Raw genomic sequence first — 27,379 nt, 5'->3', positions numbered from 1 at the left:
AGGGTGGGGGCTTACCACGGTGGTGGAAGAAAAATGGGGGCAGTTAACCAAAACGATAGCACTCCCTCCTTCCTAGACAGAGCAGAGCGAGGGGGGAGGGGACAAACAAAAGAACCAGAGGAGTATTAGTGACTTGCCCCTCCTGGCTGCGTGGGGATGGCTAGGGGGGAAGGGCAAACACGGGGGGGAGGGGTTCAGGAAGGGACAGACACGGGTGGGCAGAGGGGGAGCAAAGGGCGAGAGGAGGCCCTGTGTTCCCAAGAAGGGGGGCGGGTATTCTTGGGCATATGGGAGCAGAGAGAGGGGAGAGATGGGGCGCCAAGGCATGCGCCCTCCCTCACAAGAGGAGAGGCAGCAAATCCAAATTGCAGCAAGGGGACAAAACCAGCAACAAGCCAACAAAACAGGGCCGGGTGCGGGGTGGAGGAGCAGGACTGGCCACTGTGGCCAGAGACCCGGGTCCGGGGTAGGAGGTCGGGGGGAATCAGAGCGCTGCCGCCAGTGCCAGAGCAGGGACAGCTCTTTACTGTTCCCCTCACCGCTCCTTCCAGCAGCAGCAGCAGCAGCAGCAGCAGGAGGAGGTTACTTTTCAGTGTCTGGTTACAAGAAGACACGCCTCGTGCTGCCTGGAAGCGTGTTGAACTAGGTGCTGCTGGAGGGGCAAGTACAGCAGGAAAAGCAGCAAGAAGCACGGTAAGGGAGATGCACGGATTCCTGCCTCCCGGCGCAGCGGGGGACAGAGCTGCACAGGGCCTAGTGGGGAGCCTACCCTCCCTGCTCTCGGGGAAGAGTCGCTTCCTTTAGGCAACAGCTCCAAGCAGTGCGCGGACAAAGACAGGCCGAGGGGGGAGGTATAAATAGTCACAGAATCAGGTTGCATCTGGGCCTAGTGGGGGCTGTTCAGGGGGCTTCACTAGTGCCCAGGCCCCGGTGCAAGGTGTAACGGCTAGAGCCTGCTGGCGCTCGAATCTGCACTCAGTGGCGTTAGCTGCTCCCGGGCACGGTGCAGGGCAGCAGCAGCCTGTTAGCACGGCCTGGGCCGTGCTCCTTGCGAGCCTGGGCCCAGCGCCAAAGCTCGCCTCCTCCTCCTGCTCCTGCTCGCGCTTTGCCCTTCCATTGGGCGAAGGAGACGCCAGTTAATCCGGCGGCCCCGGCCCAACCCTAGTGGACTTCCGCGTTTCCTGGTACCTAGGAAGCCCACGAGCCGCTGCTGAGTGTTGCTGAGGGCGCAGGTACCGAGGCTGCTGGCTGGAAGCTGCGTTAGTCCCACTGCTGCTGCATCCACCTTCTCTTCCATCCTAGGCGGTAAAGACCTTGCTGGAAGCATCGGCTAGTATTACTGAGCAGTTCCTAGTGTTTCAGGGAGCAACAGCCTGACTAGGCTCTTTGCCAGGAAATTCCTGCTTTGTAAGTGTCTGTGCTATTTGCTTTTAAAGCTGCTTTGCTTTAAGTTTCCTGCATTGTTAGTAATAAAATAAAGAAGGTTACTGGGGGAGAAAAATCGAAGCATACCACCCAACTCCTTTTAAATTCAGTGGCCCGGCAGAGCTTTTTTGAGAGGGCACTCATGGGAACACTAGTAAGTAATCTGATAGATAATTTAATATTATGTGTACATGTAAAATAATAAAACAAGGCTTGGCAGCACAGTGTATATTGCCAAGCAGCTGCTAGTAATTCTTGGGCTGCAAGAATTACTCCACATCACCATCTTGTAATTTGGCAGAATCAAATAAGAGCACAGGTGGGGTGAAAACATTTCTTCTCTGAGTTATCATCAAAAGGCATTTTTATGCATGAGGGGCAGGAAGGGTATAACTTGTGCAAACTACGGCCAGGCCACTTCTTCAGGACTCAGATACTAAATTTTGTGGTGTCATAACTCAGATGGATTGCATTGCCTCTTACTTCCTAGATAAAACTGTAATGGACTTGTCAACACTTTTGTAGGCGGCAAGTGACTTTTTTTGCTTCAGCATTTAATTCTGATGTAAGTTTTTATTTGCAGTCATGGATACAGTGATGGCAAAAAAAAAAAAAAAAAAGCACTGCAAAGTGTTGCTCAGTGGCTTTAAAAACAAACCAAGAACAGGATAATATACTTGTTATGAAATTAAGTGTGATTTATCATCCTTACGCATTAACCCATACTTGCAAAAGTTCTCATTTTTACAACCCTAATCGATTATTATAAATTCCTTGGGGATACTCATCCATTCAGATCAAACGATTAAACAGGAATTTCACAGTGGAATGTGTTCTGTAACAAAAACTTCAGTTGTTACTTCTTAAGAGTTTTTAAAATTGATGATATATAACAAACTTGTATAAGGTCCCTTGTAGCTACCTCTTTTTGCTTTATCCTTTTCAGTAGTTAAGTACACTTAGTATTTCTTAGTATTCTGAAGCTCTTGTTTTATATAGTGGCATATCAGACAATTCCCTAACATTGTGGAATCTGGTTAACTTTTCTGCTAATGAAGCATTCCACTATAGTTAAGGTGTTGTCTCTACTAAAAAATGTCTGTTATATATTGCACCTTTTTTTTGAAAATTCTAATTGACCAAAAAAGTAAATGTTCTATAACAAACTAGTAAACAGAGTGGAACATTGATTGAGTCTTGCTTTCCTATTGGATACCATACAAATCTAACTGCTAGGAAGATGGATACTGGCCACAGAATACCATTTCCATGGTAACATTGCTGAACTTTTGAAAATAAAGGGAATTATTTTTAATTTGAATTTTAAAAAAGATTTTCATGGAATAAAATATTTTGAGTTGGGTATTGCTGTATAGTTAATGACCATGTGGATTTCCGTGAGCTTTTCTCTCTTCTAGCCAGCCACTAACTGCTAGGGAAGTGTCTGGTGTGAAGGCCATTAGTATACACTCTCAATTATATGAGTTATTTCCCAAGGCTTGAAAATTTTATCATATCTACCTTCCATAGGACTAAACCTATATAGAGGCTGATACCAAAGATAAACTTGAAGCTAGCCCTGTACCCCGGCTGCTGGTAAGAAAGTAGGAGCTTTCTCTGTCTTGGAACTCTCACTTTTCTCCACTGTTGGGGCAAAATAGTTCTCTCTTTTTCCCTAGCAGCTGCATTTTCTCCATTCTCTGTCTTGTTTTTTGTTGTAGGGGAACTTGCTTTCCTCTCAACCCCAGTGCCTACTCCTGCTGCTTAGAGCTTTCTCAAGCAGCAACAGAATGAAATTGACAAGACTAGGCACTTGAACTGCTTCTACTCAATAGCCTCATACCAATTTCACACTACTGCTGTTTGAAAAAGCACTGAATAAGTAGCAGGGCACTGGAGTTCTGTTTGTAGACTCAGACAACACTGTTCACATTTGGAAATTCGTCTTCATGACCGTAAGGGGCAGATTATTTTTATATAAAATCTTAATTCTTATGGTTCCTAATTTATGAGGGAGAGTTTCCTTGTCTCCGGTGGCTGAAATTGTCAAGCCCTGGATATCACTTGTACAGGTATTATTGCAGGAGTGACACTGGTCTCAAATAATTCTACTTTGTGATTCTTACCCATACTTATCACAGATGCTATTCTTATATTCTCCCCCTCTCTCTCTCCCCTCAACACATATATACCCATACACACACTCTCTGGATCAAAGTTTGAGAATATTTGCTGGCAGTCTGCAGAAAGCTGGCCGGCCATATTGTGCTAGCTTTCCTTATTTCCTTCCAGCTGCTATGTCACTTTAAAAAAAAAAAAGCTAAAATATATTAAATACTTTCCTAATATTACTTTCCCATGTAATGATCACTGTAGTTGCTACAAGACAGTTACTTGATTATGAATGAAAGGGGAGGTGTTTGATTGCAAATGGCAGGAGAGTTTGTCCATGAGATAGGCTCTCTATTTAGATATGATCCATCCTAGGAAAATTCTTGAGAACATGTAAGAGGTATCATTGATGCTATATATTAATTTTGTATATGTAAAAATAATGAATGCAACAGATTTGAGATTTAAATTGTCTGAGGTCAGGAAATTCAGACTTTGACTTTCCACTGGAATTGTAACTTACTTTCATGGGCTCTGTGCATTTCGCTAAGTCTTTCATTTCATGATCCTGTGTGTGAATATGTATAGATTCCACTTAGCTGATTGTTACTCGGGCTGTATGGTTTGTCATCTTAGCTAGTTAGGCCCATCTTCTGAGTACTGATTGGTAGTATTATAGATAGCACTTATCAGATAAGTGAATTTAAATACCTAGGATCAATGGTTGCGGAATATGGTACCCTTCCGAGTTGTACCAGTCTGGTTCGTACAAATGGCAGGAAATGTCTCTGTGATAAAAAGATGCCAATAAAGTTAAAAGGTAGAGTGTATAAAACTGTAACTTGACCCATCCTATATGTATAGAACAGAGACTTGGCCAGCCACAAGAAGAGAAATTAGTATGCTCTCCAACATGGAAATGGAAATATTGAGATGGTCAAATGGTTGTACACTCTGTGATACGAAACAAAATGAGGTTGTGGGGGACCTAATGTGGGTTGTCTCAACTGAAGACAAATTGAGAGAGGTGAGGCTATGTTGGTATGGGCACATATAGTGGAGAGCCGGGAGTTATATTGGTAGGATGACTCTTGCAGGGATCATGGATGGAAGATGACCAAGGGGAAAGCTAAAGTCTAGACTAGACACAATAAATCCACCCCCGAGCACTCTCCTGTACTCCACCACCGCGAAAGGCGCAGGCAGAGTCGATGGGGGAGTGGCAGCAGTCAACTCACTGCAGTGAAGACACCGAGGTGAGTAGGTCTAAGTACGTCGACTTTAGCTACGTTATTCACATAGCTGAAGTTGCATAACTTAGATTGATTTTCCCCCATGTAGACCAGGCCTCAGACCTTCCCTCTGTTCCAGGTTCTAGCCCAGAGACCCTATGCTCTGCAACTATGATCTACTTCTAGACTTAGCTGCTACTTCTCTGAGCTCTGTTCTACTTCCTCTCCCTGTCCTCTAGCACCTCTGGGTTTACTACCTGTCCGAGATTCCTCTGCTCTGTGGCTACTTCTCCAACCCTGTAATCTCTAACCAACATCCCTCCTGCTGATTATTTCCCCCTGCAAACCCCTTCTGTTCTCTGCTTCTTAGCTTTATTCAATCCCTGCCTGTTCCTGCCCAGGTAAGCTTCATCCTTAATTAAGCATTATTGATCCTTGGCTCCCCTCCAGGGGCAACCTATGCGGTTAATTGGCCCATCTAGCCTTCCTTAACCCCTTCAAGACTGGCGTGGGTGAACACTCCATCACAGGCTCTTTCTATGCAGGGATTTTTTTTTTTTTTTTTTTTTTGCACCAATGTAGCTACACAGCACCAGTGTAAGATGGGGCTTGCACTCATGGAATTTATCTACATGATTTGGTATAACTAGATACATTTCCCAATTCTAGATAAATCCTAAAACAGTAGGTACAGTACCCACAGTGCTACATATTCATTTGTATGACAACATGTGATGATGGTGTGTACAAATGTCATATTAGGCTAATAGAGGCCAAATCAGCCCCAGGCAGTGACATCTGAAGCTGGTGTCATTCTTTGAGGGAGGAGTTAAAAAGGGAGAGCCCAGCTCAGCTGCTGCCTTAATGGGAGGGAGAGCAGACTTTGAGCTCTTACTATGAGCAGAGAAGGTTGGCTGGGGCTAAGAACTGGGAAGCCTGCTCTTAACAGGACTCCGTCCAGGTAAGGGATGCATTTTTATTTTTTCATGTATATTGTGGATTTCAGCGGGTGGAATTTTTGTACTGGACTTTTTTGGGTAGACTCCATGTATATTTTGGACTTATGGAAGGAGTGGAGCTGTTATGTGGCCTAGCATGCAGGGCTGTGTCACCTCATCGGCGAAAGTGTTGGAGGCTGGGCAGAGCAGTTGATGACCAGGAGGAAAACACAGGCAGAACAACTAATGTGCTATGCCAAAATGGGGCATGTTTCTACATACTAATTAAGGAACAGATTGGGCGTATAGTATATTCAGTGGCAATAGTATATTTTTAATTGCAGTATCAGCTAAACAGAGCTGTGCTATGCCTCAGTGATTTAGGGAAAAGGTAATATATTATCATAAATGTTCTTCAGTCATTGTCCCTTACTGCTGATTAGTTGTTAACTTTTATTTAGGCCTGGTCTACACTGGGGGGGGGGGGGGGGGTTTAACTAAGGTACGCAAGTTTAGCTGAACTCGAAGTACCTTAGTTCAAAGTACTTACCCGTCCTCATGGCGCGGGATCGAAGTCTGCGGCTCCCCCATTGACTCCGCCACCGCCGTTCGTGGTGGTGGAGTTCCGGAGTCGACGGGAGCGCATTCGGAGTTCGATATATCGCGTCAGATGAGACGCGATAAATCGAACTCCGAGAAGTTGATCACTACCCGCCAACCCGGGTGGGTAGTATGGATGTACCCTTAGTGTTTAACAGGTAAGGACACAGTCAAGTGTCTATGTCCTTGTTTCTATATTTCCATGCATTCCCTTATACGTTTTATCTTTGTATCAAATTAAAGCTTGGATAAGCTCCAGTTGCTGCATATATATTTGTACATGTGTATAAACACAGTAGTTACTTTCATGATTCTTGAAGTAGGCCCTCCTAATAACTTAGTGTCATCTAAACTATTATGCCTTTAAGTGTAAATTCCTGTCTTTATATAATAAATATGGATGACTTAGTTGGGGATTGTTCTTGATTTGAGCAGGGGGTTGGACTAGATGACCTCCTGAAGTCCCTTCCAACCCTGATATTTGGTGATTCTATATAAATGAAAAATCTATTTTTAAAGTACTACTGTAATGGCACAGAATTCTGTGTTTTGGATTATTACTGTACAATTTCTATAAAGATGTTAAAAATGTTCCCATTGATATAATAATGATATGCTGCATTGCATTGTTAGCATTCTGAATTAGTGTCCTGAAAATTAATGTACTGAATGCTCCATGGAAGGCTAACCACTAATGTGTCTTCAGGATTCCATCTATCATTAATTGTTTGTTCTTTGTTTATGTTATCAAAGCACCTTGCTGTCCTGACTTATGACTAGGTCTCCTTTGTGCTACATGTTGTACATGAAGTTGGTGGGATCATTCAATGGCACACCCACTTGCATAAGGTCTAGTTACATTGTGGTGGATTCTCCATTAATGCCTGTGATCGGGGGGCGGCTCTAGATATTTTGCCGCCCAAGCACGGCAGGCAGGCTGCCTTCCGCGGCTTGCCTGCGGGAGGTCCCCGGTCCCGCGGATTCAGCGGCAGCCTGCGGGAGGTCTGCCGAAGCTGTGGGACCAGCGGACCCTCCGCAGGCATGCCGCTGAAGGCAACCTGCCTGCTGCCCTCGCAGTGACTGGCAGAGCGCCCCCTTGTGGCTTGCCACCCCAGGCACGTGCTTGGCGTGCTGGTGCCTGGAGCCGCCCCTGCCTGTGATCAGGGCAAAGGAGGGGAGAGAATGGTAGGAAGGGAAAGCAAGGCGAGCTGAGGGGATTAGAAGGGAGCTGGAAAATTTTAGGGTTAGAGGAGACCAAGGTAAGCCATCTTTTGGTAGATCAGTTTCCTATATGAAAAATTAGGTAAATTTTCTCTACGTTTTGCTCAAGCAACAGTTCTTTGTCATTCTGTTTTCTGCCTTCTAAAATCCCTTTGTAAGTATAGTTGAAGAATCCCACTCTTTTTTTCAATATCCGCTTAGATAGTTGGTTCCTGTTTTCAAATGTAAATGTCTTTCTTGGCTGTTTCAAACCAAGGGTTTTCATGCAACTCAAACAACAATCTGCTTTTTAGTTTTATCTGGATGGCTTGTTGTGATGTTTATTTGATTGCTCGGAGACAGGTTTCCAGAGATTCTTGTTTTCCCTCTTCCTGAGCTTTTGTCTACATTCTCTTTTCCTTAAAAAGATAGGTCTCCTAGTCTAGTCATATAGATGAGTTAGATCTTACTGTATTTTCTTACCTAACTAGTCCTTAGGCAAGTGGGTGTGCCATTGAATGGTCCCACCAACTCCACGTAATACGAATGCAGGACTGGGCTCTTATGACAGTCACGCATTGTATAGCACTGAATAACTGGACACATAGTTGTTGACTCCCCACCCCCTCTACATTTTCAGGTGTATGGGGAACAACTTAATGGAGAGTGAAAAGGTAACATGAATATTGGGAAGGGAGGGAAATAAAACAAACATTAGAGGAAAGATTGAAAAAACTAATGGTGAGGCAGATCAGAGAAAAGGGGGAAAGAACATGCTGTCAAAGAGGAAGACTGAACAGATTTCAGCAGAATGAAAGATTAGCGCAAGAAAATAAGTTATAGAAAATCTACATAACCATAAAAAAATGAATATTTTGTATTCATGTTAGTGAATTTAACATTTAAAAGAAGATGGTGTTTTAGACTGAGAAATATTAGGAACTTATAAAAAGAAGCACAACATCGATGAGAAATAATTCCCCACCCCCACTACTTCAGGTCTTACTCATGGGGGATGGGAAGTGAGGAGGGAAATGTGTTGTAATTTTTGCCTTTAAAAAGTGTCAGGCTTTTCTTTCAAAGCTGAATGTCAAGCTGCTTCCCTCCCTAGTGTCCAAGTGCAACCCCCTTTCAATTAAAAAGGAAAAAAAGTCACTGTATGGCTTCTGCCCTCAGTTCACAGCAATGAAGAGTGCACCTCAGATCTCACTTGGATCCCGGCAAATAATTGTTTTTTCCAAAATACCAAAAGGCATTATTTCACACCAAAAAAATTATTTTCAAGTTAACTATTTAGCTAAAGTTTTACAATAAAGCAACAGAAAGGGGTGGCTTAAAAATGTGTGATGCCCCTAAGGTAGTCAATTCCTAATCCATTTTAACCAATTTAACTGATTTGATTTAAAAACATCACCACACAAAACACTTAGTTTTGTCTCAGAGCAGTTTCAAAATGCCCAGTGATCATCCACCTAGAAAGTGTAGGCTAATGTTAATAACTTTGGTGAACACTTTTAATTGTAGTTTATTTACTGAGTCTGTCCAAATAGAGTACATATACTTGCATCCTGATTTGTTTTTGCCCTGTTAGAAAATTATCTTGCTCTAAGTGTTTCTATAAGACTAGTGTTAGCTTCCTAAACTGAGCCCATGTGTGCTAATTAAGGACCTGATTCCCAAAGATGTTGAACACCTGCAACTCCCACTGACTTGGATGGGAGTTGCAGGTGCTCATCAGCTTTACAGATGAGGAACTAATTTAGAAAATTGAAATCATCCCCTGACATACCTAAATAATTACTTATTGTGCAATTACTGAAAGGGTGGTGTCTGTTTGGCTGTGCAGATCTATGTCCAGTTTTGTAATAAACAAGACAATTTTTATATCTCTAAACGTCCTCCTACAGGTGTTTATTTGGCTGGAAAAAATGGCTGATGCTAAAGGGCAAATCTTAGGATCATAGTAATCAGGATGGATTTAAAATTTTGTTATTTAAATCAGATTCTTAAATTAAAATCAAATACAGCTTTATTAAAAACTATTTATTTCAAATTTAATTTTAATGACAGCCAATGTTAAGGCCTAAACTTTTTATAATCTATTAAATAATTTAAATTAAATGCAAAAATAATTTAATAGTACCTATTTGCTGCCAAGTTTTAAAGAGAGTCAAACCACTGACCTGGTGGAAGATACTTGGTAAGCACCTAGAACTAGAGTATGAAGTGCTAAACTAGCTTTTGACAGCAATTGCAGAGAGAATATTTTCTTCACTACAGTTTATTCAACTAGTTCAGTTCACTGACTCACTCATTCAAGTTAAGAATCCCGCTCCCCCCCCCTCAAAAAAGTAGGAAAGCTTGTTTTCATCTTCCATACTATGAATAAAAACAAGGTGTGAGATGATGAAATCTACTGGTTCTAAAATCTTGAAGGACATGGTGACCAGAAATAATCAGCTCAATTTATTAACTACAGATAATAGTTCCTTTATTTAATAAATCAGTTAGTTTTAAATGTAAAATAATGTTTTGATCAATTGCCGCGGCGGGGAGAGGCGCCCTTCCCCGCTGGCCCCAGCGCGGACCTTCCCCGGACTTGCTGCGGCCAGGGGAGAGGTGCCTCTCTTCCATTCCCAACCTGCTCTCTCCCCACCACAGCTCCGGGGCAACTTGCACCCCAAACCCGTCATCCCCAACCCCACTCCAGAGCCCATTCCCCTGCACCCCAACCCTCTGTTCCAGCCCTGAGCCCCCCTAAGTCCCTCATCCCCGGCCCCAGAGCCTTCACCCCTAGCTGGAGCCCTCACCCTCTGCCCCCTCCCACATCCTGTATACCTCATCCCTGGACCCTCCCCAGAGCCTTCACACCTAGCCAGAACCCTCACCCCTGCACCCAGCCCTCTGCCCCAGCCCAGAGCCCTTTCCTGAACCCTTCATCCCCAGCCCCACCCCCGAGCCCAACCCCCAACCACAGCCCACAACCCCCCCCCCCCCACCCCAACCCTCTGCCCCAGCCCTGAGCTCCCTCCTGCACTCCGAACCCCTTGGTCGCACGCCCAGCACATGAATTTTGTTCTGTGCACCTCCATATTGGTGCACAGAACAAAATTCATTCCGCACATGAATGTCAAAAATTAGAGGGAACACTGGTCATGGGGAGGGGTATTACAGAGGAAGCACCTTAATTTTATTTGGGTTTAACTTTAACCACTTGCTTGTCATCAGGGTGCTGATTTGAGATAGGCTTTGTATTATACAGAAAGTCAGACTAGATTACTATCAAAACCTCTTTGGTCTTTTAAAGGGCCAGTCTTTTGAAAGGTGGTAAATGGTGCTATTATGCTAATGCAATTAAGGTGGTTATTTTTTAACCCCCTTTTTATTTGCTGGGTATGTCCTTCACAGGGATGACTGCCAAACAGCCATTAATATGTAGGGTTACCCTTGAGTCACGATAATATTTTGTTAAACTTCTATTAAATTAGACAAAACAGTCATAGGTTGATTGTCTCACTCCTGTCCTGTCCACCATCACAACTGGCACCATAATTGGCAGTTTCATTAGCAAGACCAAAGATTGAGTAGGCAGGGAACCTGGTAACTCCAGGGCAGGGCAGAAGCATGTTGGCAGGGCAGTGTGAGAAAGCTTGCACTGTCTATGCCTGCTCAATCTATAGGGCCATGAGTCTGGAACCTCTCACCATTTTAAATTCAGTTGAACATTTCTTTAAAGGAAAATGAAAATAATATTAAAAAATAGGCACAGCTATTAAAACCAACAACAATTTATAGTTGTATTAGCCATGCCTGATGCATAGAGCATTTCACACTTACTGCCAAGCTTCACTGTCTTTATCCATCTGTTAGCCTGAAGTCTCTGGACTTTTGCTTAAGTAGAGTCTTCTTTGATCTTATTTTCCGAAGAGCCATTGCTCTAACTACTAAGCAATTTGAACCTACGGATTGAAGTCCTGGTGTCCTGTTAGTTGTGGATGTGAGCTCAAATCCTCTCACTATCTAAGATGAAAACCTTTGTGCTAATGGTATCACCTGAACTCATTTACAGTGACTAGAAACTAATTACTGTCTTGAAGTAAAATTGTATTTTGTATAAGTCTCTGCAGCTGCCAGACACTTCAAAGGGTGCTTCTTAGCTGGGACAGAATTTGACCCTTGTAGATGAAAATTTATTTGATAAAGGAAGATGGAAAATAGTTGGCACAGAAGAAAGACAAAGGCAGAATCTAGACCCTAACACTGTGGAGCTAGATTTCATTGACTACTGAGTGTTAAATTGGCTGCACTCTCATGGGGATCATGTAGTACTGAAGTGGCCTTTGCAGTTCTAGCTGGGCACAACCATTCTATGATGCAGCTGGGTGGCTAGAGTCAAATTGGAGAAAGGGCCTTAGCTCAGTCTGTGCTCAGTGCTTTGGCACCGCCGCTCGGCCGGCTCCGGCCCCCGTCGGGCGCATTTCCACCGAGGCGGTGCGCTGCGACCGGCTTTTAGCCAGTTGCATGGCTAGATCTAGCCTGAGTCCTTCACTGCCTCTAGATCAATAGTTCTAAACCTTCCCAGACTGCTGTATCCCTTTCTGGAGTCTATGTGTACCTCAAGTTTCACCTCGTTAAAAGACTTCTTGCTAACAAAAATCAGACATAAGTGTCACAGCACACTGTTACTGAAAAATTGCTTACTTTCTCATTTTTACCATATAATTGTAAAATAAATTGATTGGAATGTAAATATTGTACTTATCTTTTAGTGTGATACTTGAGTCTGTTTTTAACTTGTGAGCCTTGTTTGAAGCCCAAGTCCTACTGCCTGGGGCTGAAGCGCTGCTTGCCACCCCCTACTGTTCACCTGCACTTGCAACCCCCCTAAACCCATCTTGTGGACCTCCTTGGGGGCTGCAGTCCCAGTTCGAGAAACACTGATCTAGATGAGTTGAGTACCCTCAGTGGTACACATACCCCTGGTTGAGACCCTCGGCTCTGGACTACCAGATACTGGCCTAACTGGTGGGAGAAAGAATCAGCTGGATTAGAACTGAGGCTGAGTTCAAGAGGCTGGCCTTGTCTCATGTTGCTGAAGTTGTTATGGACATGCTGTGTAGCCTCTTTTATGCACACCAAACCTGCTGTGGTTTTCTGAGCAGAGCTGAGGCCACTGCTTAGCACACTTAACTCCTTCCCCTTCATTCATGTGTAGCTGTTCGAATGGCTAAGAATAGCAGGGCTTGAGCTCATCCATTAAAGGAGCTCTAGTAGCTTTGTTGTGGCTGAGAGACGGGGAAAGGCACAAATAAAATGAGAGGGAGTTTTGGCTGCAAAAAGATCCTGAGATAGGGAAGAAAGATTCTCTTCTCTTTGCATCCAATCTGGTTTATATCATATGTTTTAAGGATTCACTTGGAAGAATCATCCCTGTTAAGGATGCATTCATTAAGGACTTGCTTACTTAAACCCTGAAGAAGTTTGAAGTCAATGAAAGAAAATATAGAAAACTCGTATTTGTGTTTTATTTTGATAGGCTTTTTGTGTACAAGGCTAGTAAACAATGGTAGTTAATCAGTTTGACAAATGAAAAATAAGAGTGACAACAACTTTCCCTATGTATTTTGGATCTGTCTTTGCATTTTGAAATACATATGTGCATGAAAGAGGATGCCTCCCGATCCAAAGACATAAATTAAAATAAATCTGATACATCTTGTTTTGTTCTGAAGCTTCTTGACGCAGTGCTCCTTGAAAATGAAAGCAAAACAAGAGCTTTCCATCCCCAGTTGTGTTGGCAGTGTTGCCTAATGGATAGAGTAGAGGACTTAGGAGATGTGGGTTCTGTTCCTGGCTCTGCCACTGTTCTACTCAGTGACCTTGGGCAAGTTTTCTGTGCCTCAGTTTCCCCATCTGTAAAATAGAGATAATGCTACTGACCACCTTTGTAAAATGCTTTGAGAGCAATGTATTGAAAAGCGGTTTAGAAGAGAGAGGTGGTGGTGTTATTACTGGTAGCAGGACACAATTTCTCATGCTGTTTCAGAAGGCTTTGTGATATCTTATACATTTTGAACCACTTGGGAAGATGCTAGGTTTATTAAATGAGATGTATACATATCAGAGAGGGACATCTTTAATTTTTAAGTATAGTATATTGAAGAAGAATCAAAAGTGGAATTCAGCTTTAGCTGGTATCTTTTTGCACTGCTGAAAGGTTAATAAGGATCTTGGTTTACTTTATTTTCTGTTGGGAAAAGTTACATTATTTCACCTCCTTATTTTTGGAAGTTGAATGTTAAAAATATAAATTTGTCCTGTATGCTAAATAACGTGAATATATTTTCCCTTTTATGTTCATTTGTTTTGTTTTTATTTCCTTGTAAATGTTAAAATATATTTGGAGCTCTACCAGTAGCTGTAAGTTTGAATGATCGTCCCTGTGAATTTTTATTAATACTAAACTAGTTCCCTCAGCAGAATGCTTTACATTCTGCATGTTTTGCTTAACCCTTTGTGTGACAGATTGAACTATATGTACCATAATACAAATGACTAGTCACAGGCTGGCTCTGAAGAATTTTAGTTCTCCATTATTCTTTAAGCCTGATCCAAGCCCTGTAGAAGTCAACGGAAAGACTCCCATTGACTTCGTTGGACTTTGGATCAAGATCATAGGTCTTAGGGTGGTTCTGTTGTACAGGTGTAATTTGCATTTGGACAAGAGATTAAGAACAAGACAATTAGTGGTGGTTTATGATTTCAAGTCTTTCATCAAAGTACAGCACTCCAGGTTCTTGCTTATGCTATTAACTGTTCGAAATATTTGGGATATAGTGGAATAAACCTGTGTCTGACTGCATAACTTTGTGTACATTTTGCAATGTGTGCCTTGTATAATAACTGACTTATTGTTGTAGACCTTTAAAATCAATACAAATAGTTTAAAAAGTTATTGATGGCACAAACGGTCTATCTCAAACTTGGAGAAGAATCAAATTTTCTCTCATAACTTGCAATAGATGTCTTTAATGTATATGTGCAAGAAAAGTGTACAATACTTTATACATCATCTACGATCAGATGATTCTTTGCAATGCATAGTTTATTTTTCTGATTTCAATAAATGCTTGTAGCTCTCATGTCATGCTGCTTGGGTCATCTGCGCTATCTGTGTCCACAATAGCCTTTACTTTAGAACACTGTTTACTGTGTCTGTGTGCCCTATATAGATCACTCTGCTTTCAGTTGGTGCTCATAGGGCATTGTTACTTCCTTTGGCCGATTGCTAATGACAGGGCATCATGCTAAGATCACAGTTTGTTAAACAATTCCTCTTCCTATTACATGCACAAAGCTTGTCTTTCTTCTCTGCTATAAAAATTGCTCCCCCCCCCCTTTTTCAGACATTAGAGTGATTCTGAGGTAAAAAAACACAGTGAAGATCAGTCATTTTTGTTTTACCATGAGATAAAGTTGCAGAGGTCAACTCTAGGTTGGGGGTATAAGGTTGACCTCAGTGAATATACCTCACAGTAAAACAAAAGTGCGTGGTCTTCACTGTGCCTTTTACCTCAGGAAAACTCATGCATGTTGGTTACCCCAATTTTTTTTTAAAACAAACAAGCAAAAAAAAAAGCTTTTAACTTAAGAACTAAATAGTTATGGAGCAAGTTGTCTGAAGGTGTTGATGGTGATACTAGAAAAGGCTTCACAAACTTTCATATTTGGGTGTATAGTGTGTTTGCAGGTCTGTTTCTTCATAAATCAGTGGGAAAATTCATTCTCTCTTAAATATGTGAAGATGCATTTTTTTTGGTAAAATAGATTAGTGAAATTTGCTTTATTGGATAGCATGTGATAGTTCTCACAAAATCTGGCCATTCAGTGCATTGAAGATTCTGTAGTAAGGAGTTGTGTTGAGATGCCAATCCTCCAGGGCCAGCACTAGGTACTTTGGCACTTAAGCCACTGCTATCGTGGTGGTGGTGGTTCTGGTGGTGGTATCAGGAAGCTGTTTCAGCTGATGGGAGAGTGTTCTTGGGCCAGAGCCATACCGGTATGGTGGTTCCTGATCTTGGTCAGTATGCTACTACTCACAAAGGAGCAGTGCTAGGGTACTCTTAAAAGGAGATGTTTCAGCTGGTAGCTAAGGTGGGGCCAAGCAGGAGCAGCCTGTTAAAAATAAATTAAATCAATCAATTTAGGTGCCATCCTATTTAGCCTACTCCTGACGGCAACCCAGTGATTCCCATAGCATCTACAACATTCCTGATTTAAGCATATGTTGGGTAAGGGGAGGAAAGAAATAATGTTTGTAGAGGTATAACAGTATGACTGTCTCATCCCCATAGTTTTTACATTTTAATAGTAGCCGTATTTGTCTGGCTATTCATTGTGACTTGTGTGTAGGTGTGTCTGAACAGTTAATTGAGTCAGATTTTGTTTCTTTATTTTTATGCAGCATTTTTACAGACACAAGCTGCAGAAAACTAGCATAGAAAAAAGAAAATACTGATAGAGAACTTTGTGATTTTTTTTTTCTTCATGTGTATCAGATACTTCCTGTGTAATAAGGGAAAAATTGTAGTTCTAGGCTGATGCACAAAGGATTATTTAATCCATAATGAATAAAATGTAAAGGTCTGTTGAACAAAATTAATAGATAAGTTATTGCTATCAACTTAGAAAAACTAGACTTTTTTTGAAAATACTGGGAAAATATTTGTTAAAATGGCCTAATAGAATGTGTTTCTTTAAAATTATGGTTCTCAAGTTTAGAAACAGCAGATAAATAATATAATGGGTAAAGTTGCCTTGGAAACCACTGTTTTTTAAATTGACTAGCACATAGATGTGGAAATGAGCATTACGATTTTTGTCAGCATGTTCGTTAGTGTTCCGGCTCAAATTTCTCTACCTTTAATTCTGTCGAATGAAAATCGTGTGCAGTATGTCATTCAAGTATGTGCACAATCTTTGTTTCAAAATGGTCTTGATAAATGACACGTTTTCTTATTCTGCATGTTGCCTTCTTACAGGGTTCCATTTTCAGCTTACAGTTAAAAACTAATCAATATAAATCAACTTTTTAAACAGCTTTTGTTCTCAATTAACTTCACAACAATTCCAATTTAAACAAACAAGGCTGTTCGGTATCTCTAAACAGAGTTCACTTACATGCTAAAAGGGACATTATTATAGAAAGACCATGCATAAGGCACTGTGTTCATAACTAAAACTACTGAATTCTCATGGACTAATATTCTGAAGTTTATCTTTTACATTTGTGAAAGGTTGACTCTGTTTAGATAGTCAGTATATTTAAATGTCTGACATAGGTTCCATTTCACTTCTTGTTTCCAAACTGCTTTTCTCTTTCTTCCATGTTATATTCTGTAGGCACTCTTTGGGTGCAATCTTGGCCCTATTGAAGTCAGTGGGAGTCTTACCATTGACTTCAGTGGGTCAGGATTTCACCCTTGGTGTATTTTCCCTGGTGGTGAAGTTGACACCCTCTGCTCTGGGGAAACCATAAGCGAAGTTTTCCCCAATACTTTGTGTAGAGATGCGGCATAACTACCTTAGAAGTGGAATAGTTTTGTCAGTGCAAGTGTATTATTTTTAAAAAGTAAGATTTTAATTGTGTTAAACTGTCAAGTTTTCTGTGCTTTTTCCTCTAAAGATGTAGATCACTGATTTTGGGTCTGATTCTGTAAGCCACAGTGTGCTTTCAGCTCATTGGAATCAATGGGCATTGGGGATACTAAGGATCTTGTAGGGTGATACTGTTAGATAGCTACTGTTTACCTTAGGCTACTGCACTGAGCTTTATTCTCAAGTAAACTGTCGATCCTTGATATTCTTGAATATATATGAATGGAAAAAATATAGGTTTTGCGATTTAGAAATAAATCATATTTTATAAAATGTGTTCAATGACATAAAAATATAAACCATATAAAAACAGCATGAGGAATTGCTTCCGTTTATTTTCTTTATGGTCAATTCATTCTCAGACAATGTAGGCTGATTTTTGCCTGGTGTTGCAAGATGCTATTTTTTTTTAAAATTCACTTGGATTCTAGAACATATTGTGTTCCCAGAACAAGCATTTACAAGTTAGAGATTCATTATGTTTTTTGAAATGATTTCACTTCTGCGGCATAAAATGTGTGAAACTGCTTCCAGATTAACGTGGGACTACTAGTTACAAACGGAATGCTTAATTATTATTCTGGCTATTGAAGAAACTTTACAGTAGGAGTAGTGGTACATGGAGTGCTTTGATAATGGTTATACATTCACTGAAGTTTAATTCTCCATTTTCTTTTGTAATTCCCTAAAAACAAAAGAGATGCTGATGATGGCAATATAATTTTTCTAGTTGGGCACCTTAATTCTTTTTGAGTATTGAACGTTTTATTTATGTTGATTGTTTCTCTTCCTTTCCATCATAAAACATTCCCAAATTCCTGCACTTCTCTGCAGCAGTCACATTTTGAAACCACTATGAAAATAAGATATTAGGTTTACCAAAACCATAACTGGAAATAGCAAATCTAGTAAAGAGGATACACAAGTAAGGATTTAAAGGACTTCTTTTGTTTAATTGGGTAGTTAAGATTGGAGAAAATGAGGTGATTTGAATGTATGGCAGAACCTTTTAGAGGTTACTGGCTTCAAGATTTCAGCAGGTTTTTGTGGTGTCTATATTATCTATCTAGATTCGCCCATTGCATCTATCTCCATAGCCTCTGAGCATTAGTGCATCACCTCTGTACCCTACTCTCCTTTCCAGTTAACAAAACAACTTACTTTTCCTCTAAGATGTTTCTTTTACTGTTTTCTGTGCCTCCTCTCCTGTACTGTGATGAAACCAAAAGTTGGGGCTGCTCTTTACGTGGCCACATTGAGTGAGTACATGTGAATTTAGTGAAAGAACAAGTGATAGACTAATTGCACTAACAAGGTTGGCAACATCACTGATGGAAGTTTTTAAAGCAAATCTGCTGCTTGTCTGTACATCCCTGTGAGAGAAGTCATTTATTTCTAGGCTGTGGTTCAGGAAAATCTTAATCTGTCAAATCAGGGGGCATGCCTTGGCATGTGTTTGGACAGAGATGAACTCACTTATTTACTTTTCACCTTGCCTGTGGCACAAGTATGTTGCAAAACTCATTCATAAACCTTATTGGCAGGACCTGGTCAGATGAGGTAATATACCTGAGTCATCCAAAAGTATTCTGCTTGCCTTTTTCTTTCATTCTTTCAGTGCATAGATGGATCTAGTGACTTATCTTGCATTTTTCACACTGACACAATGTTATGAGTTACACTATTACTAGTGGATACATGTCATATAGACTTGATGCTTTGGCATGGATGTATGCTACTGTTGATGTGTACTACTCATATGGAATCTTGAGTTTATCTTCACTGCAAAGTTAACTCAGATTATATCTTGAGAACTTTTCATAACTTGAGTTCTATCCACACACAAACCTTTGGGTGTGGTGGTGCTTTTAACTCAAGTTGCTTGGCCTATCAAGGGGTACAGGCTAGAGTTCAAGTTAGCACAACTTGTCAGTTCTAACATGACTTTTCTGCAGTGTTGATGCAAGCTAGCTCTGCTTGAGTGCCGGTACTGCTCCAACGCCTTCCCGCATTCCTTAGCATGTACCCAGAAAGGATGGACAAGTTCTCCCACAGTTCATTGGGAAATAATTCATAGAGTAGCTCAGCTTAGTGCATTGCAAAGAACCATGGGATATGCTCCAGAAGTTTGAATGCCATGCAGTGTGGATGAAGCAGCTTGACTGTGACTTCACAGCGTGACCCCTCTTACTCAAACTAGGCTATCTTGATGTCATTTGAGTACAGATACTCTCTTGAGATAACTCTGCTGGGAAAACATAACCTATGGGTGTGTGTCCAGAACTGGACTAAGATATCGCAGACTTTGTGACAGCAGTGACCAAATTGGACTCCCAGATTATTGGGACCAAAGTTCTGAGCAGTGCTCTCGAGGGTTATTTTTCCAGAAATGGTTAAATGAAAGGGTTAAATGTTCCTGCAACAGTCTACTGCATAGCCTTTCCCTCTGATTTGCTAGGTAGAAAGAAGTGGCTGTGTGACTTTACCAAAACTGTTTCTGTATTGTTTCATCCTAAATGCAGAATGACATGCATCATGCTATTGTTGAGGTGGGGTCAAGGAAGCAGACTGCAACTGATTTGACATGCAGTCAGTAAATAATTTGGACCAAGATATTTTTTAAAGCATCTAATGATTTTTGGGTGTCTCAGTTTTCAGGTGCCTAACTTGAGACACCTTAAAGAGGCCTGATTTTCAGTAAGTGCTTTTACAGGGACCCAACCTTTATAATAAAACCAAACATCTACAAATATGTGCACTGCAGAGGAACCCAAAGACAAGATATGAAACCCAGACTTGTTGCTGACTCTTCTTCTGAACTCCTGGGAGTCCCATCCATATAGGCCCACCTTGGAGGGAACAGGCAAATAATTTAACTCTTTTGCTTCTAATCTTAGATTTGCAGTTTTTTCTTTCCATGTTTCTTTATACTGTTGAGAGAATGTTATTCTTGTTTACAATATATATCTAGATGATGTTTGTTATCATTAGAACACACAAGAAGACCAATGCTTGTTTAAAAATGGCTTTCTGACCGGTAGTTCTCAGTTCAATATATCACATTGATTTATTTGAATTAGGAGGCATGGTGATTTGGAACAGAGTGACCTTATTCAACATGTCTTTAGAACAGCTGTACAGTGTCCTTCTCCCATACTATTGGAGAGACTGAAGAACCTTCGTCTAGCAGATGGCTCAATAGGAAATAAATAATAATGTGTATGGAGATGTACAGTTTATTTTTATATGTCTAGTCTAATCATATTTACAGGATTATACAAATCACACTCCTCTGTCACTGAGGATTATTTCTGCAGGTGCTTGACAAGAAAGTTGTCATTATCAAAAGCAATAATATATACTCAGTTTAAGAGAACAGACATTGAGATCATAATATCTATAGTAGTCAGAGAAGGAAAAGATTTACTAGATTATAATATTCTGTCATTCACTATACCCTTCTGAGTTTCCTAAAAGGGCAGAAAATTGTGACTTCTTACACTGCTTTAAACTTTTACTATTCCAAATCTCACCGTGGAGTCAGTTCCATTAATGTAGGGCATGGACAACAACCACTTTCCTATCCAAACAACTTTGACTGACTTCTAGTTACTGCTCCATTCTCACTCAGTCCATGTTTTTTCTTATGTGACTGAAGCTCTGCTGGTCCTGAGGAAAAATGGTTTAGGCTACACCTACTTAGGATTTAGAGACAGCCCTGCATTCAAACACTGTTCTCTAAGAATGTCTGACACACAGTCCTAGTCTTCTGCTTCAACAGCTAGGAGGTGGAGTCCTGCACTTCAAATCTACCCTTCACTTCTTTTTCAGCTACTGGGTCTTGTCTGTTGCCTATATCACTGCCTCTCCTCTCTGCAGCACCTGGTTGTTTGTTGACCATCAGTGACCCCTCTCTGCAGCATTGCTAGATATAACAAGCATTCATTCTCTGTTGCGCAAGAGGAGTAGTGACCTATCATTCATGGGTGGCAAACAGGGGGTGCACTCAGAATTTTCTTAAGAAGGTTACCTTCCATGTCCTCATTGAGCTGCCGTATCTCTTTCTGGAGTGAGCCTGGAAGTGGAAGAGGCAGTGTGAGGAGATGGCGGCATGGGGTTCTGGAAAGCAGGGAGCTGTGTCCAAGAGCGTCCCAGGAGCTGGAGTCCCAGGAGGAAGCCACCTTCCCCATCTCCAGGTCCCCTCTCCTCTCTCTTTCTCTGCCGGGGAGTCTGGAGAGACCATGAATTTGTGGTATCCTAAGGCAGAGGAGGTTCGCTAGGTCCCCGGCTCTGCCTCCTTGCCCTCATTCGCGTGCCGGGTGGCAGATTAGAGTGCAGTCCTGTTGGGTTGTAAAAGGAGGTGGACAATGAGGAAGGATAGCTAGTGATGGTCTTTGCAAAAAAGAAAAAAAATGGCTAATTTGTTTGGAAAGAATACTCAGTGGCTAGTTCTGGGCTGGAGTTTACCTGTCAATCATTAGTGGTGGGAAGCTTTAGTTATGCTTAGGATGCTATGGCAAAAGCAGCTGCTCCTGCTCATAAGCACTTGCTGGCAGTTGAGATAGGCACTAGGTATGTAAATTTAGTAAGTACATTTAAATATTTCTATACACTTTCTTCACTTATTTTCCTCTAATACACACACTTCCCAAAGATTTTTGCTTCCCTCGTCTTGCTGACTTTCTGTACTGATAATATTACAACCAAAATAATTAATCTAATATGTTGTTACCCCGAAACTTTATATTCTCAGCACCAGTTCTAGTTGAAAGAAGTGCTTTATTCTAGGCAATGTGAATTCTTACATGGGTGAAACACATTAATTTTACTCTTTTTTTTTCTTTTTTATAGAGTAAAAAATGGCATTTCGTAAGGTAGTAAAAGGAACTGTCCTCATTGGAGGAGGTGCCATAGCAACAGTTTTTGGCCTCTCTCAGTTTTCTCAGTATAGAAACAAACACGTAAGTATTAATTACGATTTCTGTTAAAATATGAAACTTAAAATCTGCTGAAGCGTATGTTAGGTTTATATGAATAGCTTTGTTTGGATATGAATGCCAAGGGCCTCTGAGCTTGATTTGGTTGGAACTAATTTAGAGTACTGCATTAATGATGTTTCATTGCTGTAGATCTTTGAATAGGAAGAAAACATGGACATTATTCTTGTAATTGTTTTAACATTGATGTTTTAAACCTCCCATAAAAATGCTTTTGAAAACTTCCTCATTTCCTCTTGAGTTAGGGTGGGGTAGGTTTTTCTTCGCCAATATGGGTAACAGAATAGAGTATGGCCTTTCAAACTCAGGCTTGTCTACATGATCCCTGTGCACACTAAAGGTTCCCTAGTGCGCTCTAATGTAGTACTGTTTTAAAACAGCACTGCATTAAAATGCACTAGCAGGATCTACGTGAACCAATTAATGTGTAACTTGTTGGCGCACTTTAGAAATGACACCCCTGTAGAGCGCATTATCCTACTGGTGTAGATGAGCCCTGACATGGCAAAAGGTAAGTAATCAGGTAAACAATTAAGTGGTTTGATTTCCATGAGTGCTGAATATTCCCTGTTCTCTCTGACTTCAGAATGGGAGTTGTGGCTGCTAACCCCTCTGAAAATCAGACCACTTACTTTGGGGACCTGGTCCAATTCCCAGTGAACTTAATAAAAAGATTTCTGTTGACTTCCATGGTTAGGTGCCTAAATGTAGGCACCCATCTTTGAAAACTTTGGTCATTATTAAAATCCAAGAGGCAGAACAGACTCTTTTCCCCCATTAATTAAAATGTCGACAAAACAAAATCCTAGAATGGGAAAGGCTGTCCGTAAGTGTACTTTTGGACAAAACAGACATTTAACCTCTTCTCTCCCCCCCCCCCCCAAAACAAACAAACAAAAAAAACCAACCACCCGATGGGTTGCTGATTTCAATGTGTGGATTGATTCCTAGTATTGTAGGAAATGGTTTCCTTTTCTCCTTTCCCAAAAGGAGGAGCAGAGCTATCGGCCTCTTTCCTCCATTCCCCAAGGAGGCTCAGGAGTGAAGCCAATATGGGAGTGCATGTGTGAACAAAGGGGTTATGGGGTGTTTGGACCGGTCTTCAGCAGAGCGGGTGGTGACTAAGCACCAATCAGAACAGTCCACTCCCCACTCTGCCTTCTATGCAGATAATTGTATACAGTAACTGGCTTTGTGCAGTGCTATGGATTTATAAATATTCAGGCTGGCCTGGGCAACTGTGCACGTAGAAATTTGCCTGGTGGGGTTGTCCTTAGTGTTGGTTGCAAGGCTGGAAGCTCCCCTTTTCAGAATCTTTGCCAGTCACCAACTTTCTGTTAACTCTGCTCAGTCTGAGTAGGTAGAGTGGGCAGCGCTCTGATCCCACTTGCTCCAGTCTGGGCTTGAAAATAGAGCCTGATCCCTAGGAATCCTTTTGGATTATATCCAATTCATTTAGCAAGTGCTAAATTTGTATGTTGTTTATCACAATATATGTGTAGCCAGCTGTCTTTAACCTGCTTGCAATATAACAGCTTGCCATGGACAATTAACATCTCATCTTTTACTGTATATTAATTTTAAATTTGCTTGATTTGAATGATAAAATAAGATCTGCTTTTGGTTTTAATGATCTAATTCAGGAGCAACAATGGTTGACTGTAGACAGCTTTAATTTAGTTCCAGGAATGCTTTATCAATAATAATCCAGAGACTTTTCCTTGTATATGTACATGAAGGAATAGTAGCATGGGTGCAGAAAAGAAAGATTGTGCCTCATGACATGAGTAAAGTTGGAAAAAGAATAGTCCTGGATCCTTATAACTTAAGATATAGTATAACAGAAAGTGTATTGTAAAATAGCACATTTGGATCGTATGTTCAATTCAGTTGCTGCCTCTGTTTTATACTAGTTGGTGTTTATGTTCCAAAGACTCCTTGGAGTCTTTATCAGGAGTCTGCCTGAATTAGTATACTGTAACATTTTTAAGCTTAGAACTTCAAATAATAAACCAAATACATAGGATGCTAATACGTATCAGGATTGTAACCAGAGCCAGGCAAATTTTTGTTGGCAGAGAAATTTCATTTGGAAAAAATGGAGATTCCCATAAGTTGATATATTTTAATTCTTCATTTTGAAACAACATGTTTTCAAGTTTTGACAACAACAACCAGAATACAAATGGTAGAAAACACTCAAACAGTCAAATTGACTAGAAAAACCAAAAGTATTTCATTCTGAGTTTACTGGAAAATTTTATTGGATTCAAAACAATTTTTCTGAGTTTAGAAGAAAATTTGGTTTCTATTTAAATTGTACTATATAATATACACACACACACACCAAAAAATCCATTATTCACCCAGCTCTAATTGTAATAGGTTAATTACACACATGGATTTTTATGAAATTGATGTTCCAAACTTCAGGGAATTGCTCCCTTCTCCATCAATACTAGAATTCATATGGAAACTTATTTCCTGGGATGGATGTAAAACTTTTCGTTGAGAAGAGTGACCCTAATGGCCAAATGAAACATTGGCTTGTGACCTGATCTCTGAAGCTACTGCGGACTGTGGGATCATCCTAAAAAACTTCTCTGAAAAATTGTGCGTGTGTGTGTGTGTGTATATGTATATGTATGTATAAGTATGTGTATGTATATAAAAGCAAGGAGTCTGGCAAGTGAACAACATATAATTTCTCATGCTTCTGTGTTTTAGTAACTCATACATTTGCTCTGTGATGTCCTTAAAAATTACTGCCTTAAACACCCAATGGAGGGCAGCAGGTGGGACATAACTGGAGGGATTGACACAATGGAGAACAGCTCATTTACAGTGTTGACATATCTAAGCTGTGAGCATATCCCACAGCACAACTGTCCTCTCTTTAATAATGCCTGCCAATCAAATATATGCTAGGGTGAAGGATCTTCCCATTTACAAGAGCCAGGAAAAGATGTTGCCCCAAGATGCACACTAATTGGCTACACATTGTAGTATGTCTGTGGCTTTTTCAAAAATGGAATTTATCATACAATCAGACAGAAAACCTAAATTAATATGCATATGGATTTCCCCTTATCTGTAAGCATGACCTCATTTACTCTGTGGCAAGTTGTACCTCTGTGCTGTGGCAAGGTCTCTGGATTCTGTGGCACTCTGGTGGGGCAAACTGAAATGTCTGCTGCAGCCAGCATCAAGTTGAACATGAACAAATTGAAGTCTTTACTACGAAAAGAAATAACACAATCAGTACAGACGCTCTTGTTAATTTTGATACAAAATTAACTTCATTTTACATTGTTTCCCACATTCAGTGTTTCAGATTTTTGTATTGAAATCACACAACTGCACCATAGAAATTGTCAGGTGGAAGCTAGAAGCTTTGGCAGCTGGGTTGGGGAGATTTGGGGCTTTTGGAACTTGAGAAGTTGTGGGAGGAAGTTTTGAATTCTTGAATGAGCATCTTAGCTGCCTGTTTCTGCTAAAATGATCAGCAATGATAGTTTATTTTGGCACTTAAATTGGCATAATTAGGTTTCAGAGGCTATGGCTACACTTGCACTTCAAAGCGCTGCCGCGGCAGCGCTTTGAAGCGCTAAGTGTAGTCAAAGCGCCAGCGCTGGGAGAGAGCTCTCCCAGTGCTGTCCCTACTCCACCTCCCTGTGGGGAATAACGTACAGCGCTGGGAGCTGTGCTCCCAGCGCTGGGGCTTTGACCACACTGGCGCTTTGCAGCGCCGCAGTTTGCAGCGCTGCAGAGGGTGTGTTTTCACACCCTGCTGCAGCGCTGCAAATTTGCAAGTGTAGCCATGGCCAGAGTCAACATGAATGAGGTAGTTAACACAGCTCAACTATGTTTACAAACTGCCTACAGACTCAGGAAGAAAATTCTTTGGTGGTTTGTGCGGTGGTCATGTTTTCAAGGTTTTCTTCACAAGCATGGGCAATAGGAAAAATAACGTAACCCTCCCCCCCTCAGATTCTGGAGCACAATTACCCAGCTAAGAGTGGTATTAGGAGTAAATTCTGTGGCTATAGTATCATGGAATACCTGTGGCCCTGGGAAAATTGCACCAAAAGCTGCTGCAAGTTGTTCCCTTTTCTTTTTCAAACCATCCCTGTATATACATTGATTTTGTGCAGCAAAAGACCCATTAATCACCTGGCTTAACTCATGGACTTGGAGCTGCTTTGTAGTAATTTCTGAATATTGGTCACTAGGATATTTCCTGTATGAATATATTGATTTAGTTTAATAGCAGGCTGTGAGAAAACAAGAGGGAGGACACTGGCTCAAGATAAGGCACACCAAGTAAACACTTAAAGGTTATTACTGGACAGTGGGAGAGCCATTGGCTCAGAGGATACTGGCTCGACCTCCTGTGCAGCCTACCAAACTTGTTTGGAGAAGCAGGGCCAAAAGCCCAGGAACTGAGACCCAGGACTGAGAGTCAAATTTCTCTACCTTTAATTCTGTTGAATGAAAATGGTGGGCAGTATGTCAGTTCAAATATGTGCACAATCTTTGTTTCAAAATGGTCTTGATAAATGACACATTTTCTTATTCTGCATGTTGCCTTCTTAAGGGGGTTCCATTTTCAGTTTACAGTTAAAAACTAATCGATATAAATCAACTAGTGAGGCCCGCCTGGGGTACTGTCAATGGATGGGGAGCCTATAGATGTGCTTTTATAGGTAAGATAGACATGCATGTAGACTGTTTTTTAAAAATCCTTCTCCCCCCTGCTATTGCAGTTGTTCCCTGCTATTAGAATGAAACAATACTTTGTGACCAGAACACTTCTGGTCACTGTATTCACCACTGGGCATAGACTCTTGAAAGGAAGAACTGCTGGTATTGAACTCAGTTGCACCCACTGGTTATGCACAGGTGATACTCTAGGTTCTGTAGCCTAGGGCCCAGTCTGAGAGTTGGAGAATTGCAGAATTCCACCCTAGGAGAGGGAGATGCATGAAGCCTGACACCTGGGGGTGGGGTGCGGGGGTGTACTCAGATCAGAATGGAAATAGAGGTGCAGCTAACCTTGTAACTGTGTTGCTGACCATCACAAACGGAACCATAGATTATCATGTGGCCTGTATTGAAGATATTGACTAGATCTTCCTTCCTTGTGGCTGGCTCACTCTATTTTTCTCATGCCTTCAGGTAACATTTCCTTCCTTTAAAGCAGTTCTTTCTGCTATTG

General features: G+C 41.1%; 1 protein-coding gene across 9 annotated transcripts in view; it reads left to right on the top strand.

Moving 5' to 3' along the window:
- Positions 1-496: 496 nt before the first annotated feature.
- Positions 497-27,379, top strand: part of GPD2 (glycerol-3-phosphate dehydrogenase 2) — a 111,002-nt gene continuing 84,119 nt past the window's right edge. The window contains exons 1-3 of one of the 9 annotated variants that reach the window (XM_039494962.1): positions 497-693; positions 1,303-1,407; positions 22,016-22,125. In XM_039494962.1, coding sequence (XP_039350896.1) covers positions 22,024-22,125 — 102 coding nt within the window. In that variant the 5' untranslated portion in view covers positions 497-693; positions 1,303-1,407; positions 22,016-22,023. Of the gene's footprint in view, positions 694-899; positions 1,408-5,616; positions 5,731-6,079; positions 6,099-15,755; positions 15,799-22,015; positions 22,126-27,379 lie in introns of those variants that run through there. The other 8 variants (XM_039494963.1, XM_039494970.1, XM_039494966.1 and 5 more) reach the window with 8 other exon arrangements.

Source organism: Mauremys reevesii, linkage group 11 (genome assembly GCF_016161935.1).
Source record: "Mauremys reevesii isolate NIE-2019 linkage group 11, ASM1616193v1, whole genome shotgun sequence".
Taxonomy (NCBI): Eukaryota; Metazoa; Chordata; order Testudines; family Geoemydidae; genus Mauremys; species Mauremys reevesii.
Note: the sequence above shows the minus strand (reverse complement) of the source record. Positions and strands in the feature narration are given on the sequence as shown.